Source organism: Lagopus muta, chromosome 3, assembly GCF_023343835.1.
Source record: "Lagopus muta isolate bLagMut1 chromosome 3, bLagMut1 primary, whole genome shotgun sequence".
Taxonomy (NCBI): Eukaryota; Metazoa; Chordata; class Aves; order Galliformes; family Phasianidae; genus Lagopus; species Lagopus muta.
In genome coordinates, this window is record NC_064435.1 from 31,174,237 (window position 1) to 31,189,599 (window position 15,363).

General features: G+C 39.1%; 1 protein-coding gene across 1 annotated transcript; it reads right to left on the bottom strand.

Annotated features, from left to right (window-relative positions):
* Positions 1-8,502: 8,502 nt before the first annotated feature.
* LY96 (lymphocyte antigen 96) lies at positions 8,503-15,217 on the bottom strand. The gene is made up of 5 exons (XM_048938656.1): positions 14,841-15,217; positions 13,345-13,434; positions 12,167-12,295; positions 10,931-10,983; positions 8,503-9,047 (listed from the first exon to the last, which is right to left on the bottom strand). Exons 1-5 carry the CDS (start codon positions 14,932-14,934, stop codon positions 8,946-8,948), a joined length of 468 nt encoding a protein of 155 aa, XP_048794613.1. The 5' UTR covers positions 14,935-15,217; the 3' UTR covers positions 8,503-8,945.
* Between the last annotated feature and the right edge of the window lie 146 nt (positions 15,218-15,363).

The following is a 15,363-nucleotide window of genomic DNA, read 5'->3' on the forward strand; positions in this document are numbered from 1 at the left end:
TTAAACAACTGTTCCTTCTTCCAGCCTTGGTACTTTAACTCAATTGTCAGTAAAGACATTTCCAGTACAGCGACACTTTGATCATGAGGCAGTGACTGTGATGTGCTGTGCCATTCAGATGAGTGCTTATTTTTCAGTTCCTTCTCTAAGACGATAATAAGCTTACAAGGTACTCTGTAACTGCATGAAGACTTCTCTTCATCAAAGCAAAGATTTCTGCAGATTTTGGGAAAACGTGTGAATTGCACTGCCTAAAAGGTTTTAAATGATTGGGTTATTAAAGTCTGAATTGTAAGGATGTAGCAGAAAGGGGCACATTAAAAATGAGTGACAACGTTTCCCAGTTTGAGCACATAACAACACAGCCTTAATATTCTCCTTGCACTGTTTGGAATTTCTGCATTAAATTTCTTGAAGCAGTGACTTTTGGTTGTTTGACAGATTCAAACTGACAGTCTACAGGTGAATGGCTTTCTGCCACGTTACAAGTCTTGAGTCATTCAGGAGTGCAGTGACAAGTACATATTATGTGTAGGCACTCATCTTACCAAGGGCCAAGCAGTAAAAATCCTCCTAAAAAATGGCTTCATTGACTTAAGCAAGTTTGTGTCATGCTTCAGGATGCATAGAATTTGTTCCAAGTATGGAGCTTCCTTTCACATTTGATTGCTCCTTTTTTATTCAGTGAAGATAAGCTCTCCTAGCACTGTAATTCGTAGAGCAGTTGTTGGTTTCACAAAGTGAGGCACTAACTTACAGCCACCTCCATCTTTTATTCTAAGCCTCATTCCAGCTTTGGAAGGGTCACCAAGATTTTAAAAGGCTAAATGAGCAAATCCCATTTCTTTCTTGAATTTGGTATTTATATTACTGGTGTAAGTAGTCAGATTTTACATCCTTTCCCCCCCCCCCCCCCCCCCCCAACAAAGTGTATAGAGTAATCACAATCTAAAACATGCAGTCAACATTGCATGGTTTGCTTTCATATTCCTGAAGGGAATAATGCTCTCTTAACAACTCAGAAAATGTGTCCTTTTAGGACAACATAAGTTTTATTATTTGGCATATAAATTAGCAGTACCTGGCTTGTGTGGAAATCCCTACTGTTCTGCTGTAACTGACCACCTCCAGTAATAGGGCCAAAGCTTCACCCAATGGGGAAACCTTCACCTTCAGTGTGCTTCAAAAATTGTTTTTTCTTAGATTGGTTTCTTCACCTTCAGATCTAGCCTAAAGATAGAGAAAGTAATCACTGAAACAACAATAACTTTGTCTAGGGATTGCATTAATGCCCTTGTGTTACAATATTTTAAATAACATAGCCATGTACTTAATTATGGTGGAAGATAATAGGTTCATTTTGCCTACAATCTTCCATTTGAGAGAACTGTGATGTCCTTTGGAAACATGTAACAGCATTGCAAAAAAGGCTGAATTTGATGTCAAATCCATGTAACATCAGCTTAAACATCAAGACAATTTACAGGGCCAAGACCCATCACAGGCCTTTGGCTCCACTTTCAGCTTGATTTTACAGCAAAATCCTCCTGCTTAGATTTTGGAATATATCTCACAGTATTGTGCTATATGATTTTCAGGCTGTTAATGGATTACAGTGGAAGTCACAGTGGGAAATAAGAATTAATGCAGTTTGCCAGCCATCCTCAGCAGAAAGATATCTCACACACTTCCAAACCACAGTCACCTGGCAGTGTAGCAATTCTAGGCTGCTCTTTGGAGATGTCGAAAGATCTCATTGCCCAGTACAAAATTTAGGGATTTTGGGGTCACTTTCTTGGGGCTTGATGCTTATTATGGGCTTTGAATCTGGTTGTTAATAATATTTCAAAGAATACTTAAAATATTTTTTTACTAATTTCATAAATATTTGTACAGTAACAATCAGGGAAGCAGCTACCCTAATTACAAGCTACTTTCAGAAGACACTAATGAAATCCAAATATTAAAAACAAACAAACTGATCATTATAATTGTAGTTGCTAAATACCTTGACCTTATGCTTAATTTTAGCTCTTCTCACAAAATGGTGTCTTAGTCATCCTTGTTGTACTGACAGAACGTTCAAAGAAAGTCTTCTCTTTCCAGTAAATCTAATATTGCTGTCTGACTCACTGATACTGCAGTGTTTTATCTATAAATATTTAAAACAACAATCTGCATTTGATTATATATTTTATGTAACTGTTTACCCCACCTGTATTGTTTTCCTTGTTTTCCTCCACATGTTCAAAGATTAAAATATGTTTATCATTTTACTCAATATTTTCTGCCTCCAAACACTGATTTTTGGTGAAGGAGCAGAATGTCACTAGGACTGGCTGACACTGTTGATGGAGCAGCACTGAAACACAGAGCAGTCATGTTTCTGCTCCATCCCAAGAAGGACAGCTACTGTAGACTTTGCTGAGGCATTCCCTCCCTTGCTTCCTTTCCAGTTTACAGGGATTCAGGCTCAAGCTTTGTGAATCAATGAGCATTTATAATAGAATCAATTCCATCCTAGAAGGAAAGATCATTTCTTTTATCACAGATTTCTCATTTACAGTCAAAATCATTTCCATTATGACCACAATAAGATTAATACGTATAAAAATGTGTCATTGAGTATCTCCACTACAATTTGTTGTTCTATTAGGGCTCACCAGAAGGTAGTGAATCAGGCTGAAAATTTCACTAAAATCCTAGTGCGAGTCGTAATGGGCTGTGAACTGTTCTTCAGCTCCATGCTCAGGTGACCAAATTCCATCTTCAGCCCAGAGCAAACCCTGTGGATCTCTGATTGCCTCTCTCCATGGAGGGAGGCAGCATGTGGATTAAATTTTAGTGTGCAAAGAGGACTCATCAGTTATATTTATTAAAACCTTTCCTTTATATAAACTGAAAAGTTAAAAAAATATACATGATTTGGTCTGCTCCCCAGGTCATTTTGTTTCCTACTGTTCCTAAAGTCTTCACGTTGCCTTTTACAGACAAGTTGCAGAAGGAGGTATATAACGTCACTTATAGTTGGGCTGTGCATCTGCATCTATTGGGCATAGCAGACTGTCAAGTAGAGCTAAATATGAGTATAATAATCGCAGCTTGACTTCAACCTTGTCAACAAAATCAAGATGACTTTTTTTTGGCGCAGTCTGTCTTTGAATAGTGCTAACATGACAAAAACATAAAGCAGAAAAAATGTATTTGTTGCTGAAGCATACCATTTTGACAATTTCTTTGAAATTACTAACTTCTGAACAACACTACTCCTCAAATTTAAGCAACTTGGAGCCCACTAGTTTTCAGTTATTTCATCAACATAGGTAGATAACATTCTGAAATTAATTGTCAAAGTGGTGTATTTCATTTTTTTTACCTTATTAGTCATCTGTGAGTACTTTTTCTCTACTTTAATATTTAGAATCACAGAATCATGGAATTGCTCAGGTTGGAAAAGACTTTAAAGATCATCAAGTCCAACAACAACCTAACCATACTACCCTAACTCTAACAACCCTGAGCACCAGTTTTGCTTTAGACAAGCAGTTTCTTCAGGTTTCTTTTGTTTGCTCTTAGGAACTCCTTTCCTCCATAATTAAAATATTAAAATCTCCCAAACATTTATAGGTGAGAGCAACTGTCTATGTAGCAGCCAGAGTCACTGATATGCAGCCATGAGAATCAGAAATTCATGTTGCTGGTGGCAGTCTGTTTTTCTGGCAGTCATATGTGCAACTTTCATTAATGATGATTGTTCATCTACTTTTCCAAGCTTTAAAGAAACAAGGAAAATTACACTATACGAAACGTCCCAGACATGGGACAGACTTCTTCAATGCCGCACAGTCTGTTCAGCTGGTATTTAGAGGTGAAATAAAGTCATCCAAAAATAGAGTTAATTTAGGGTCAAAGTGAGCCACGGTTTACTCCTGAATGCATTGCATTGTCTTTGATTATTTACTCCTTTATGTATCTTGAAAATTAAGGGCAGGTTTTTTCAATTCTTACACTTTCAGCAGACTAATAATGAAAATTTGCAGTGTTTTCTGTATATATCTTTAATTGTCGTCGGGATTTTTTTTTTTAAATTCCTTTGTTGAAACTGGTAATCTATGTCACTATATGAAATATTAAAAAAATAAATAAATAAGATGTCTAAACGGATTCTGACTGAAAACAATGTATACACGAAGTAATCCAACTTCCAAATCCATACTGAAGTATTTCTGCAGGAGAGATGTCAAACATGCCAGAGAACAAAAACCTCAGTGGATGCTCCCAGCTAACAGAAGTTACACTTGGGGAAAAACTATCTACTCTGTTGTACATGAAGGCTTTGTGCAAAATGGGGAAAAGAGGGCCAGACGGAGACCTTTATATTTAGAAAATGATCATTCTGTCCTTTGAGCAAAGAGCCAGGCTTGCTATTAGAACTTGCTTTCTTAGTTACGGCAGTAAGAAATTTAATTTTAAAAACACAGCACATTTAGTAGCTATTTAGGCTAAAGCCCAAGAAAGAAAAAAAAGGCAGGCAGAAGCTTTGGGAAAATGTTATAAGTTATTGGGCCAAATATGTATATCATATATATGCATGTATATAAAGCATATATATTATTATATAGATACATACTGTATATATATATATATACATATATATATATATACATATATATATATACAGTATTCCTTGCCAGTAAAAAATGTATGTGGGGCAAAGGAGGTTACAGACATACCCATCTACAGCAGGCGCACAGTGAGGCCGTGTCTGGGATCCACAGACCCGATATGTGTGCACGGGGACTGCTTTCTGGGATTGCCAAAGCCCACTCATTTCTAATGCAAGTGAGGAGATCTTCCACAGCCCCTTTTGCTGTCCTCTGTTCCCTGAGCTCTCTGAGCACGCCGGCTCTCCCTGCTCATCCCTTCCCATTACAAATGTCACATCCCCATCTGCTGCCCCTGAGCTCGCTGTGCTGGCAGGCTCACACGGGCAGAAGCAGCAGCTGACGTTATTCAGCCCAGTGTGTCACACTGGCAATCCAAAGGCAATTACTAGCATTTTCTGCAGAAAAAAAAATGGAAAAATGCTGCTGTGTGTCCCTTTTAATGCCTCTAGCGCAGACCAGGACCTACCTCCAGCATCACCATGTCCAGCTCTTCACCCAGGCACAGTACAGCTTATCTGCTCAGGGTGACAGTGAGTGCTTTTCTCCAGCCAACTTAGATGGTGGCTGAATGATTGCTTTTGCCTCCCAGAACCTCCTGAGGAGTAAGCTATGCTTTTGTAATACCTGAATTATGTAGAATTTTCCTTCTGTCCCCATCCCAAGTGGTGCCAGCAGCTGTGTGTTACCACGGTCAGCAGGACTTCCCTTGTGTAAAATTATCTGTGCTTCTCTGTTTTATCAAATAATAACACCGCTCAGAAAGAGTCCTGAAAAACACATTTTACAGGAACTGCTTCTTCTGATAATTACATATTTGGCAACAGAGGGTGAGGGGGTGAAGAAAAGCTATTTTCCCATCTGCAGCAAATCCTGACAGCTTCTTAAAAACAACAGTAATGAGGGAGAGAAAAAGGAGATATTTGTGAAGTATTTCAGTGTTGGATTCATGCTGTAGCTGCACACTGGGCCTTCCTTGATTAATTTAATTTTATGGCGGGGAGTTTTGCACAGCTAACTGGAACTCTTGGCAAAGTACGGATATGTCAGAATCTGTGGTTCTCACTGAATGTTTGAAGGCAAAAGTACTCAGTGAATGGCTTACTTTACACAGAATCTGTTCAAATTCTGACTGAGCCATGACTGAGCCAGGGGATGAAGAAAAAAAAAAAAGGATCAAAAGTTTGCTGACCCAATAAATGGAAGAAAAAGGAAAAATTAAAACATGTCTTTATCAATGACTCAACACAATGAGTTCTTTGTCTCAGTCTTCTCTGGCAGTCCTGGTTGATGAAAAACTATGAGCTAGCAGTGTGTGTTTGCAGCCTGAAAAACCAACGATATCCTGGTTTCCACTAGAAGAGGGATGGTCAGCTGGGAGAGGGAAGTGGTTGTTTAGTGGGAGCTATTGGGAATAGGTGAACGGTTGGACTGGGTGGTCTTTTAGGTCTTTTCCAACCTTAGTGATTCTATGATTCTATGATTCTAAGTGTTCCCCTCTACTCTGCCCTCATAAGGACCCAGCTGGAGTACTGCATCCAGGTCAGCGGCCCCTGACACAGGAAAAACGTGCAGCTTTTGGAGACGGTCCAGAGGAGGGCCATGAAGATGATCCAAGGGCTGGAACACCTCTCCTATGAAGACAGGCTAAAGGAAATATGCTTGTTTAAGGCTGCAAGGAGACATCATTATGGCCTTCCAATATTTAAAAGGAGTTTATAAACATGAGGGAAATCTACTTTTCACAAGGGTAGATTGATAATGATAGGAAGATGGGGAATGATTTTAAACTAAAAGAGGGGAGATTTAGATTAGATCTCAGGGAGAAGTTGTGTACTCAGAGAGTGGTGAGGTGCTGGAACAGCTTGCCCAGAAAGGCTGTGGATGCCCCATCTCTGGAAGTGTTTAAGGACAGGATGAATGGGTCCTGGGCAGCCTGATCTATTACCTGATCTATCAGCTGGCAACCCTGTCCATGGAAGGGGGTAGGAACTTGATGATCCTTGAGGTCCCTCCCAACCCTAGCCATTCTATGATTCTATGGTTCTGTGATTCTTTACTGAGTCCAAGCAATCTCCTTTGTCCTAACAGACTCCTCTTTGTTGGGAAGCCCTGACAGTGTGTTAGGGAAAGTTTGGAAGGGAAGCAAGTAAAATAACAAATTTTGTCAACTACAGGCACCAACAGAAGAGAGAAAAGTACTGTAGCAACTCTGCCTGGAGTACGGGAGCAAAGTTCTGCCTTCAGCTTTCCCGTCCACACTGCAGTGCCTGAGTGACACTGGGGCATGCTGCCTGTATGAACCTGACCCTACAGAAATTCTGCCTCCTCCTCACAGGAGGGAGCACAGTGCAGCCGTCATCAACGGTGCAGTGAGTGGAAACATTCAATTATGGGCAGAAGAGAGGCCTAAGGCCTTGGGAAGGTCTTTGCTTTATAAAGTTGTGGCTCCTGCACTCTATGTCGCAATCCTAGCTGCTGGCATGTGTAACCATAGCCCTTCAGCTGGAGCCACACTATAAAAGTCTGCTGCGTAAGCTGCTGAGCACAGATGGTTATCTGTAAATATCTCTATTTAGATACAGAAACACTAGTTCTACCTCTACCTACTGTAAACTTCTGTAACATCTGTAAGGTATTAAAACACAGATTTATGAAAAAACATGGGGCATGTATTTGATTCCAAGTTACTGTTGTTTTTCTCCCACTTTTAGTATCTGTTACTAAATAAACATGGCGCTTAGTCTAACATCCAGAATTATTCAGGACAACAGTGAGCTTGGAACACTGACACTAAAACCTTTTTGAGGTTTTGTCTTGCTATTGTTGGACACGTGAAAAGGGTACAAGAGGACATCATGGTGAAATTGCTCCATGGACAGGTAATAGTAACAAGTAAAACAGAAAAAGAAAAGTAGAATTTGGTTATCATTCTTTCTGGCTGCATATTAACTGACGTTTTAGGTTAAGAGGAAACTATTTACAGCTCTAGTAACCTGAATCAATCTTAAGCAGTAACACTCAGTGCTCAGAAGATCCTGACATGGTCTGAGGACTGATTGCATCTCAGATGTTTTCTACTGCCACTTGGATATAATTGTGGCTTCTTGTTTCCAGCCAAAGCACAGTTTTGCTTCTTATATTTTTATTGATTTTGTCTTAGATTGTCAAACTAGCTATTTTGAAACTGTTTTTAGTATTTTTATTTCTATGCTTCACCCCAACTCCCCTTTTCTTTTTCTTTTTTTTAATTTTTCCTTTCCTGGTCCTCAATTTTAAATATTTCTCTCTGTGTGAAGTGAGATTAAAAGCTTTACTTCCACTAATTTTCATACTTTGAGCAGCCTGAAAGAGCTGGTTAGTTCTGATTTCATGGTTTTGGTCGTTTTGAAGCAATCTGCCAGGTACAGCACAACCCAGTGGCCAGTGTGTGCACAGCTTCTCCATGGGCACATTTAATGGGAAAAACAAATCAAAACAAAACAAAACATGCTTTAATTCACTAAGCCTAAAAGTTGAGTATGAAAAGAGCTTTCAACGTGCTTCTGGTAACTGAGAAAAAGGTCAACCTGTAGCTGAAGGACCTCCTGCTTCTGAAGGAGACAGCCTGGGAGCCTCTGCCCAGCTCTCTGCTCAACGCAACATAAAACCTTGTCATGGTAATTATAGCTCTGGACAGGTGAACTCAATTGTGCTGGATTGGTGTAACTGGAAACACCCTTCACTTCAGGTTTTATCAACATCAGCCACATAACAACCTTTTGCTCCTCCGCTACAGCTCTGTGCAGATGGAGTTGAACATCAGGATAACGACCAAAAGTAAAAGTCATTTCACAAGTTGATTGTATGAAAAAATTTATTGTTAAAAGGAAAAAAACAGAGAAGCATTTCTTCCATATGAAATACTGTTGTATTTCAAGTTGAATACTTGTAATTCTTGTTCTTCAAATCTTCAAAAATTCTTGAATGAATGTATCATAGTCTGAAGTACTTGGCTTTTCCATAACTGAAGGCACAGCACTGAAATGCAGTTCTCCGTCTGACCATCTGCAATTATTCTGTGACTTCATTGGGATGCCCAGCTCCAAGAGAAGCTGCATATATTGGCTGAGCATCTGATCGCAGCCGTGCTATAAATGGAATAAGAACTCCATGTTGCTTTCCACACAGAACTTGATGCGTTCTACCTCAGGAAAGCTGCTTTATATTTTGTAAGATGGATTCCAGTTGTTTGCAGAAGGAGCCTCTAAGTTCTGGATTTATTTGAAATGTTTGTTGAATTCAGAAAGGGTCTTGTTTCACTATCATGGTGAAGTTCAAGCACATGATAATATTCTGCTCAGAAACATCAGAGAATGCTTGTAAAACAACTGTATAATATCCCTAAAATCCAGAAAGAAAACAAGGAAATTAGTGCATAATGCTGTCCATTCTTGGCACAGTGGCCCCTTGAGGTCTCAAGCTGCCCAGTGACCCTTTGGCTTTATCTTAAATCATGGTACCAGAGCCTTGAGAGACCTCTGGTCCCAGTGATCAGCTCTGCACTGCATGACTTGACTGTGCACAGCATGGGCAGTGGTGGCTCAGCTGTCCCCAGCAGCTCTCAGCTCACCTCCTTTCATAGAACAACTGCTCCTGGACAAGCAGGATTCTATTTGTCCAAACCTGCACCTTCAGCCCAGCTGTAATTCATCCATGTTTTCTTGCAGTGACCACTACTGTATGCAACACTGGAGTGTTTGAGTCAGCTGGACATTCCTTCCAGACCCGCAGTTCTGCCCGTGTATATCCTGCAGTCTGACCCATTAAGCAGCACAACTCCAGATCTAGCTGTTGTCTAGCAACTCATCACAACTTTACACAAGCAGAATTAGTATACATCAGGACAAAAGACATCATCATGGCCCTTGCTGAACTCAGGTCCCATTCTACCTCCTTTGAAGCCTTTCTCTTCTGATACAAGAAGCTAGTAACTGTGCTAGACTGTGAGGTTTGTAAGAGTTTCTGCTTTCCAGTAAAATGTGATTAGCCATAAGGAAGCATCAGGTAAACCATGAACACCTAAATATAGGAGGACTTACAGCAGAAACATTCCCTGTCTACTACTAGCTCTGAGGCTGGAAGAGATGTTCAGATGTCCAACCTCCTCAGGGGCCCAAGAACTTTGCCTTAAGGGGAGACTGAAGATTTTATGCCAGTTGAAACTCTTTGATGACATTTGCGGAGTTAAATAGAGTTGTTAAAGCTAACGTTAGCCTTGGAAAGGCTTAAGTTGATGAGGAAGGTGTTGGGCTGCACTGAGGACAATTGCTACTCCTGATTTAACACCAAAGCATTGCTTTTTCTTTTGGATACTGTTATTCCTCTCCAAAACTTTGCAAAGAGTTTCAGGGATGAACAGATAAGCATGTGAAAAGAAAAAGAGTGAAATGGGCTGAAAGAATCCGAATGGATCTATTAAAAAAGGTAATAAGAAACAGAATAACTTACCAAATGAAAATGAACAATTAAAGTGACATTAAATTTATACTTTTGGTCATTTATAAAATAGAGGAATAATAAAGGAAGAATAATCTGAACACATCTAGAATTTCAAAGATGCTGCCATTCTGGACTTGTCACCTCAAGCACAAGAAAGTTTTCCGACATTTTCTTTTGCTGTTTTCTACAGTTCAGTTGAACCTATCTTTCTAGAAAATATATAAATGTAAGACATAGACATGTTAGAGTGGTCCAGAGGAGGACCACACAGATGATTATAAGAATGGAGCACTTCTCCTGCGCAGAAAGGCAGAGGGAGCTGTGCTTGTTCAGGCTGGAGAGGGCTGAGGCCTCCAGGGAGAGCTCGCTGTGGTATTTCAGTACCTAAATGGGGACTACAGGAAAGGTGGAGGGAGTCTTTGTAAAGGAATGTCAGAGAGGATAGGAGGAGGGGTTTTCAATTAAAAGAGAGTGTATTTAGGTTAGATACAAGGAATGAATTCTTCACTACGAGTGTAGTGAGGCACTGGAGCAGGTTGCCCAGAGAAGCTGCAGATTCTCCATCCCTGGAAGTGTTCAAGACCAGGTTGGATGTGGCCCTGGATAACTTGGTCTGGTGGAATACATCCATGCCCATGGTAGGGGACTTGGAACTAGACGGCCTTTAAAGTCCCTTTCAACCCAAATGAGTCGTTGGTTCTATGATTCAATGATCATGTAATTGTACAATTCTGTTAAGTATGCTATTTTAACATTACTATCCATTTGAATAAAATGAAAAGTACCTTTGGAAACGATGTTCTTTTACCTTTAATGTCAAATTCTGTTTCAGTTGTTTCTGTAAAACAGATAAGCACAATATAAACGGTTACTTAAACATAAAGCCATCAGTGAAACTTCATAAATAACTTCAAAGCACTATAGCATATCTCTCATATCTATCAGCAGTGCTGCCAATGCCATTTACTCTTCCAGGCATAAGACCTTCACCTCTTTATTCTCCTAAAACTCAGCCTGTTTGCCCAGACAATGTGCAAGAAAATATAAATCAAATAGGAAGCTACAACATCTTCTACAAACCCCTTCTTACTGTATTCAACTTGTAATAGTAGTTCAGACAAACAGTTAACAGAGGAGAGCTGAAATTCACTTCCAAAAATAATAATAATAATAATAATAATAATAAATAAAAAATAAAGGAAAAAAAAAAAAGGAAAACATGAACTACATATTTGGAGAACTGATATCCTGAATTTTTCTGATCAGAGCCTTTGTCATGCTAATGTTGGTTAGCTTGAACTAGAGGATTGACTCTTCTCTAATAAAACACATTTTATGTGGTTATAGATAGTACCTCTAAAACACCATCTGGACTCTTACCTGAATTAACGGTCTGTATATTAGTAGTGACCCTAGATCCTCTTCAGCTTTGTGTGCAGTCCAGTCAAGTGTAGTTTTCCATGTCATTTTAGAAATGTTTGCAATAAAAGTGTCATAATACAAGAGTATTACTAATCCCAATTTACAGAGATGGAAACAACACTATAAAGACATTAAAGAGTATAATTTGAAAACACTCGATCTTAGCAGAGTTATGCCACCAGAGAACTGCCTGCTCTAAATTTTGCCACCTGAATGATGAGGTGAGGGGTGAAATCATTGGCCCATGTGACTTGAGTAGAGTGCACCTATGTGCAAGCTCTGATTAGACGCTTTGCTCTCAAACAGTGAAGTATTATACTCTTCAGTGCCTTAAGCTGCTGCTTCCAGAAGCCAGAGGTCCCAGAGACAGAAAGGACACTTCAGTGAAGGCTGAAGTGCTATAGCACAGCTAACCTTGATGAAGCTTCACCTTAATGTTTCTGGGTTTTCCTTCTAAGTGAGATGAATTGATCATAAAGAGAAAATCCTATATGCATGGGTTGATCAGTTAGTCTTCTCAGAAATCTTGCTTGGTAGCAAGAACCAGTGGCCAGGTTATGCCACAGTCTGCAATCTGCTAGACACGGTTTCCCACTGACCTCCTTTCAGCTTTCCACACAGAGAATATTCGTCATCAGTTCCACTGCAAAGAACTTCTCTCCAGTGCAACGCTTTGGCACCTTCATACCAGACTGTGAAGACTATCTTCAAAAAGGTAACATCACTTTCTAGTTAAGATATTGCAAGTAAGAAAAAAGTAATTGCTAAGGAGGAAGAAATACATATGCAGACATACGATTTAGACTAAAAAACTATTTTTTTTCTGAAATTTGGATTTTTTTAGAGTCCCTCAAAACTAATAAATATGCATTTCTTGAAAACCATTCTTTCCAGAAAAAAGTTTGTTTCTTTTACCAAAAGTCATCAGTCTTAAGAAATATTAATGACAAATTTCAAAATCTCTTTCAATTTCTTCAGCAAAGACAGCAGTGTTCACTTAGCTCCATAGCTCACCCCTGAGAGATTCCACACATGGAGTTTTAGGCAGGTATTGTAAACAAATTGTCCAGATTGCTAGTAGCTGTCATAAGGTTATCTTACTAGGGAAGCAACCTTACCACAGCTTCAGAATTTTTACTGAGCAGGTGAAGCTTAAGATGCAGCTCACAGACTAATAGAATCACAGAATATTCCGAGTTGGAAGGGATAAGGATCATCAAGTACAACTCAAGGCTTCACACAGCACTGCTCAAAAATCAAACTATGCGTCTGAAAGCACTGTCCGTACACATTTCATTACACAATTTGACAACTTGGTTTAAAGTTTAGTTCAAAGCTAGGTTTACACATACACTCTTCATTACCATATTTCCAGGTTCTGGAGTATGCATATTCATAGTCCTGATGTGCTTGGATATTTTCTCTCCTTAAAATACCTTGGGTCTTTTTCAGACCAGAAGAGCTTGTATGCAGCAAAAGTTTGTTTGCTTTTTCTGGAAGTACCTGAGCTGCCTCAAACTGGCACATGCAATGCGTCAGTGTACTGAGCTACGGAACCTGCATAAACCAGTCAATTTCAAACACTCTTATCTTCACAAACTGCTTAGAAATCATCATTTCTGTCCATTGCTGTAGTTTGTCTATTCCACTGCTAATCACAGAAAGGTATCGCTTAAATACACTGACATTTAGGATGAAGTGGCAGTTTTTTGCTTGCATCACTTTTATTATTTTTTTGCATTCAGACAATATCATTCTCTAGGCTATAGTGACTCACTTGGAATCCAGGTAACAGCAGCATGCCAGACGGATTTGTTCAGCATGCTGCAGGGTGTCACATTAAACTTGAAATAATGAGCTGAAGAATCTACAAGATAAAATGATTTCAAGTTCATGAAAATAGATTTCTCCAAAGAATTATTAAAAACATACATATGTATACACTTACAGTAAACACAAACACAATACAAATAAATTTAATACAAAGTATATATTATACAATTGTGTAATCTAGTTACTTGCAGTAAACATTAAAGGTCTTTTCAGACAATATTCCTGATTGCTTACATGGTTAGTGCAAAAGGAGCATCATATTACTTTGTGACTGAGAAGTAAGAAAAGTCATTTGTTGAATGAATAACATTTTGCACTCAAACAGGCAAAAAATATGCTTCTTTCTTTTTCAAAGCCACACACTTTACATTAACATTATGCCATCAGGATCCTTTGATAAAAATGTCTCCACTTATGCTAGTTGTGTATTATCCATACCAGCATGTTGCCCAAGGCTAGCAGGCCACCTCAGGTAGCAACAGTGACTTCATCATGACTTATAATGAGCTCTGTCTTCTATTTTGTGGTTTCAAGCAAGGGCTGTGCAAAAGGACTGTCTGACTGCTGGTAATTGGCAGTCATGTTATGATCATAACTGCGTACAGGAAATTATGGTAGAGAAATGGAGAAGAAAACACGGTAGTCTCAAAGGCTCAGTTTGCAAGCTTAGGCCTGACACAGACTCATTACATTTTTTAAATGGGTGTTAATGGAAAGCAAAGTACCTAAGGTAAATATTCCCTCTCGTGCTTTAGTTTACATAGATATTTTACAGGTGATACACACTGGTAATGCACATAGACATGTTTCTTTCCTTGAAAAATATCTGTCTCCTAAAATTCCTACCTTCCTGCCATTGAGTATATGTGTGCACACAGAACCAACCTGCTTGGCCCTCTCAACCTCATTGTGCCTCATTGCTGCAGAACTGATGAAAAAAGTCAGTGAACTACATGGATCCTGTGGCCTACTGCTCAGAGACAGCTAGCAATCACGAGAGAGCCTATCTTGCTGCCCCAAAGCTGCACTGACCCCTAGCCTCATACCATCTCGTAGACAGCTTTTTTTTTTCAATATTTTGAGTGTAGAATATTAGTTAAATCAGTGTGGGTAATTCATACAATACAGAACTTCCAAACAAAATTCAAAACCCCTGTCTTCCAGCTTTTCCTGAATCAAAATATGCCTCATGCTTTCTCTACTAAGTAGCACCTTCCCTCTTAGCTACTGCAAGCCACCACTGAAGTAATATTTACATTTATGCAGGATAATTCTTATAATAGGGTGATTAATAACAGAAATATACAACAGCTGAAACTCTTGTTTATATTTGCCTGATTCATCCAAGAAACATATGGAAGAGAAAGCTCACATTGCCTTAGGCTAATGTAATTATTGTGCACAGGCCAGAAAGAAAAGAATAAGCTAGTTTCTACTTACCACAAAAAGTATACGACAGTTCTAGATCTGGCGATGTACACAAAAATCCACTGACTCCAGGAGTGAACAACATGAAAAAGACAAACTCAAACATATTTACTTATTTTGATCGGTATTGGGCAGAATGCTTCATTTTGGGGAAGGAGGAACAAAAATTCAGCACGGTCATCCTCAGTCACACGTCTCCGGGGAATATTTGTTTTATTCTGTCAAATTCTCTTAATTCTCTTAATCCTATTACAATGCTATCAGTTACCTTCATCATAAATTTCATGAAGAAAAAGAATTTCTGCCTTCATTGTTATGTCTTCTCCAGACAGCACAGCTCATGTCACAAGTGAAAAATGAAAGAGAAAACTGCACGAAATGAGGAAGTGAGAGAAACTAAAAATACGATTACCAGAAGAATATAGAAGGCAAGTGGGGCTGACTCAACAGAAGCAACTGTTGTTAAGGCTTGATTTCACATGCTCACAAAGGTTTCCTGTACATAATAAAGAGAAGTTGCAATCAAACGATGAAA

Coding starts and splice junctions, on each gene's coding strand:
- LY96 (XM_048938656.1), bottom strand. CDS start 14,934: ATGTTTGAGTTTGTCTTTTTCATGTTGTTCACTCCTGGAGTCAGTGGA. Junction 13,435..14,840: donor ACTGTCGTATACTTTTTGTG/GTAAGTAGAAAC, acceptor TTTATCTTGTAG/ATTCTTCAGCTCATTATTTC. Junction 12,296..13,344: donor TGCTGTTACCTGGATTCCAA/GTGAGTCACTAT, acceptor TATCTTAACTAG/AAAGTGATGTTACCTTTTTG.